Source organism: Aptenodytes forsteri, unplaced genomic scaffold (genome assembly GCF_000699145.1).
Source record: "Aptenodytes forsteri isolate BGI_AS27 unplaced genomic scaffold, ASM69914v1 Scaffold15, whole genome shotgun sequence".
Lineage (NCBI taxonomy): Eukaryota > Metazoa > Chordata > Aves > Sphenisciformes > Spheniscidae > Aptenodytes > Aptenodytes forsteri.
In genome coordinates this window covers 22516984-22520061 of record NW_008795129.1, presented here as the reverse complement: position 1 = coordinate 22520061, position 3078 = coordinate 22516984, and the positions used below count along the sequence as shown (strand labels likewise).

At 47.6% G+C, this 3078-nt stretch overlaps 1 protein-coding gene across 1 annotated transcript in view; it reads right to left on the bottom strand.

The window, feature by feature from the left end:
* The window catches only part of HTRA1 (HtrA serine peptidase 1), a 35901-nt gene that overhangs the window by 31801 nt on the left and 1022 nt on the right, over nucleotides 1–3078 (bottom strand). The window contains exon 2 of the mRNA XM_009278106.1: nucleotides 3035–3074. Coding sequence (XP_009276381.1) covers nucleotides 3035–3074 — 40 coding nt within the window. The remainder of the gene's footprint in view (nucleotides 1–3034; nucleotides 3075–3078) is intronic.

Sequence of the window (3078 nt, the reverse complement as noted above, 5' to 3'; positions counted from 1 at the left end):
CCCACCACCACCATGCCCACTAAACCATGTCCCTAAGCGCCTCATCTACACGTCTTTTAAATACTTCCAGGGATGGGGACTCAACCACTTCCCTGGGCAGCCTCTTCCAATGTTTCACCACTCTTTCAGTAAAGAAATTTTTCCTCACGTCCAATCTAAACCTCCCCTGGCGCAACTTGAGGCCATTTCCTCTCGTCCTGTCGCTAGTTACTTGGGAGAAGAGACCGACACCCACCTCGCTACAACCTCCTTTCAGGTAGTTGTAGAGAGCGACGAGGTCTCCCCTGAGCCTCCTTTTCTCCAGGCTAAACAACCCCAGTTCCCTCAGCCACTCGTCATAAGACATGTTCTCCAGACCCTTCACCAGCTTTGTGAAGCTCGCAGAGCGAGCTGCGGGCTGATCCTGCACCCCAGAGCACATCACCATGGTGCAAGAGACCTGTTCAGCGCCTCGGTGCCACACAGCTGCACCCTGCCACCATCCGTCCTCTCAGCAGTGTTTAGGGCCAAGGCTAGAGCAAGCTCCGAGGCTTGTGAAATTTTTCTTGAGTTTTTTTTTAAGTCTCATGATTCCCATTTTGAATAGAAAAACACCCCCCTTACACACACAGCCCCAGAGCACCCTCCCCCCGCCTCTCCCGCATCCTCTCATAAACACACCTGGTATTTGAACAGATGCACTGAGAATCATGAAGGACAAAAAGCAGCACCGGGAGTGGACTGTAGTAGATGAAAATTGGAAAAGACAGAAAGTTTTACTTTATTTTATGCAGTATACACAATATTGTACTTGACCAGCTACTAAAGTGATGTGAAACTTAAAAACAACAAAAAAAAAGTGCTTTCCAAACACTTTCTCTCCATCCCCATTCCCTCATTTCCCTGGGCCACTGCACTGTATTCACCGAATTATTTATACTATGAAAGAATAAAAATATTTTACCAAAGATAACTCCATCTCTAGGTACCAAAAGCACTCATGAAAATGAACTAAAAATAAAATTAAAACTTAACTCTAAGGAGTCACATATTAGGCAACGGCTTTTCAAAACAGCGATTCGATCTGCCTCCAGGGAACAGCAATTTACAGCCTACTCTCCACTTCTTTTTATTTTAGGCTCTTTACAGATGAAAAAAGCTTTGCTTGCAGCAATGTTTGCTCTGGTCTAGTGATAAACATGTGCTACTGGTCGGCTTCTCTAGCATCTTCCTTTTGTCCCTAGCGATACAGAAAATAAGCATCGCTCTAACCAGAGGCAACAGGGCAAAATGATTGTCTGGACGTACACATGATGTATCTACTACACTGGAGTTTTCCTACACAAGGTCTATAGGCAGCCTATGCATTTTCTGTACAACCTACCGGAGGCACACATTACTCTCCAGCCCAAATTCTGCAAAGGTTCAGCAGAAAAGACTGAGAAAACAATATTGGTTTCATGAATTGAGAATAAAAATCACAAGGCATTATATTATACTGGAGATCAGGAAACTGTCGCGTGAAAGCTTTAATTTTCTCCAATGTGAGTAAATGCCAGCAGTGTTCCACAGAGCACAACGCAGCTTTGAAACTGAGGGGAAAACCAGTGGTACAAAAAATTGATTGTATTGATACCAAAGTTGTAAGTTTGACCTGTAATGCAGGATCAGTATTTTGCCCAACCTGAACATATAGTCGCTATACATCAGAATATTCTTCCGCTGGAGGTATGATGGCTAAATCTAGAAAAGATTTGTTTTTAAAGAAAGAAGCGCAGAAATGGTACAACCTATACTAAAAGAATCGATCCTCAGTGAAACAGCACTGACTTACTAAAAGGTGACTCCCACTTCAGAAATAAAGGCTTAATTCATGCTAATTTTTACATATTACCCCCTAAACGTGCTGAATGGCTTGGAAGGCATATGCAGCCTGAGCGTACAAGGTTTAAGCCAGCCTGTATTAGGGGTTGCATCTCGTAAAGACCATCCCTTGTTTATCCCCAGCACGGTTTTGCCTCGCTGTGTCACATCCTGCACCTATCATTCCTACGAGACTGAACATTTCACCGGGCTGTCCAGTCCAGCAATTCCATCTGGTTTCATAACCCAGCAATGTGTCTTTTTATGGCTTACAAATAATTAGCACCCGTCCTGCAGCTCCGAGTGCTCAAGTGACATCCGATTCAACTAAAATAAACAATAATAATGCTGTAGGAAAAATACTAGTTATATTGTTACTTCTCGACGGCCACTCCCATCCTCCAAAAAAAACCCCCCAAAACCCTGAAGTATGCTTAACACGCTGTTTAGTTACAAGCATCACCCTCTCCTGCAAACCTATTATTAATAATCAGAGCGCATCCGCTAAAACGGGCAAAGGCAGCCAGCTGCCTGCTCTGCCGACGCGGACACGCCGCATCCATTCGCTGCGATCAGATTTGAACAGCTTCTACATTCTTGGCTTTTTTTCCCCAAGGCATCTCTTTGTGACAAAGCGCCTGGGTGGGAGGGCACTCAAGGATTTCTCCACACTTCGTTGAAGCCGCACAGTCGGACTCGGGTCCTCGTCCGTACCGGCTTCTGGAGTTTTGCAACCAGTTTCCCCCAGTTTCGCGCCCGGCATCACTTCTCTCGGGGGAGGGAGGAGACGTTTAGTTTTAAAGTTGGATATAGGGTTCTTTTGCCCCGCCACTTGGCAAACGAACACAAACACTGCATTCTTGCTCTAGTTTCTCACTGAACTTGAATACCAAACTTGAGCCAAGGCCAGCCCTTTCCTTTGGTCCTCTCCTCGTGACGCCAGCCACCAACCGGGATGGGATGCCTTTCTGCTGCGGAGCTGTTTGCACGGGAGCGGCGCGATCCCTCCTCGCTAGAAGGGGGGATCTTCAGCAGCAGCAGAGCCCGAAGGATGAGAGTCCTCATCCAGGCGGAGGGGGCAGAGGACGATCGGGCCAAACCTCAGTGCCTGCGAGGTCCCGGCTCCGCAGCACCCACGGGGATGCGCCCAGCCCGGCTTCACCCCCCCGCTCCCCGCGGGGGCTGCCCTTACCCTGCCCGCAGGCTCCGCGCTGGATGGCGATGATGGGCGGCTGG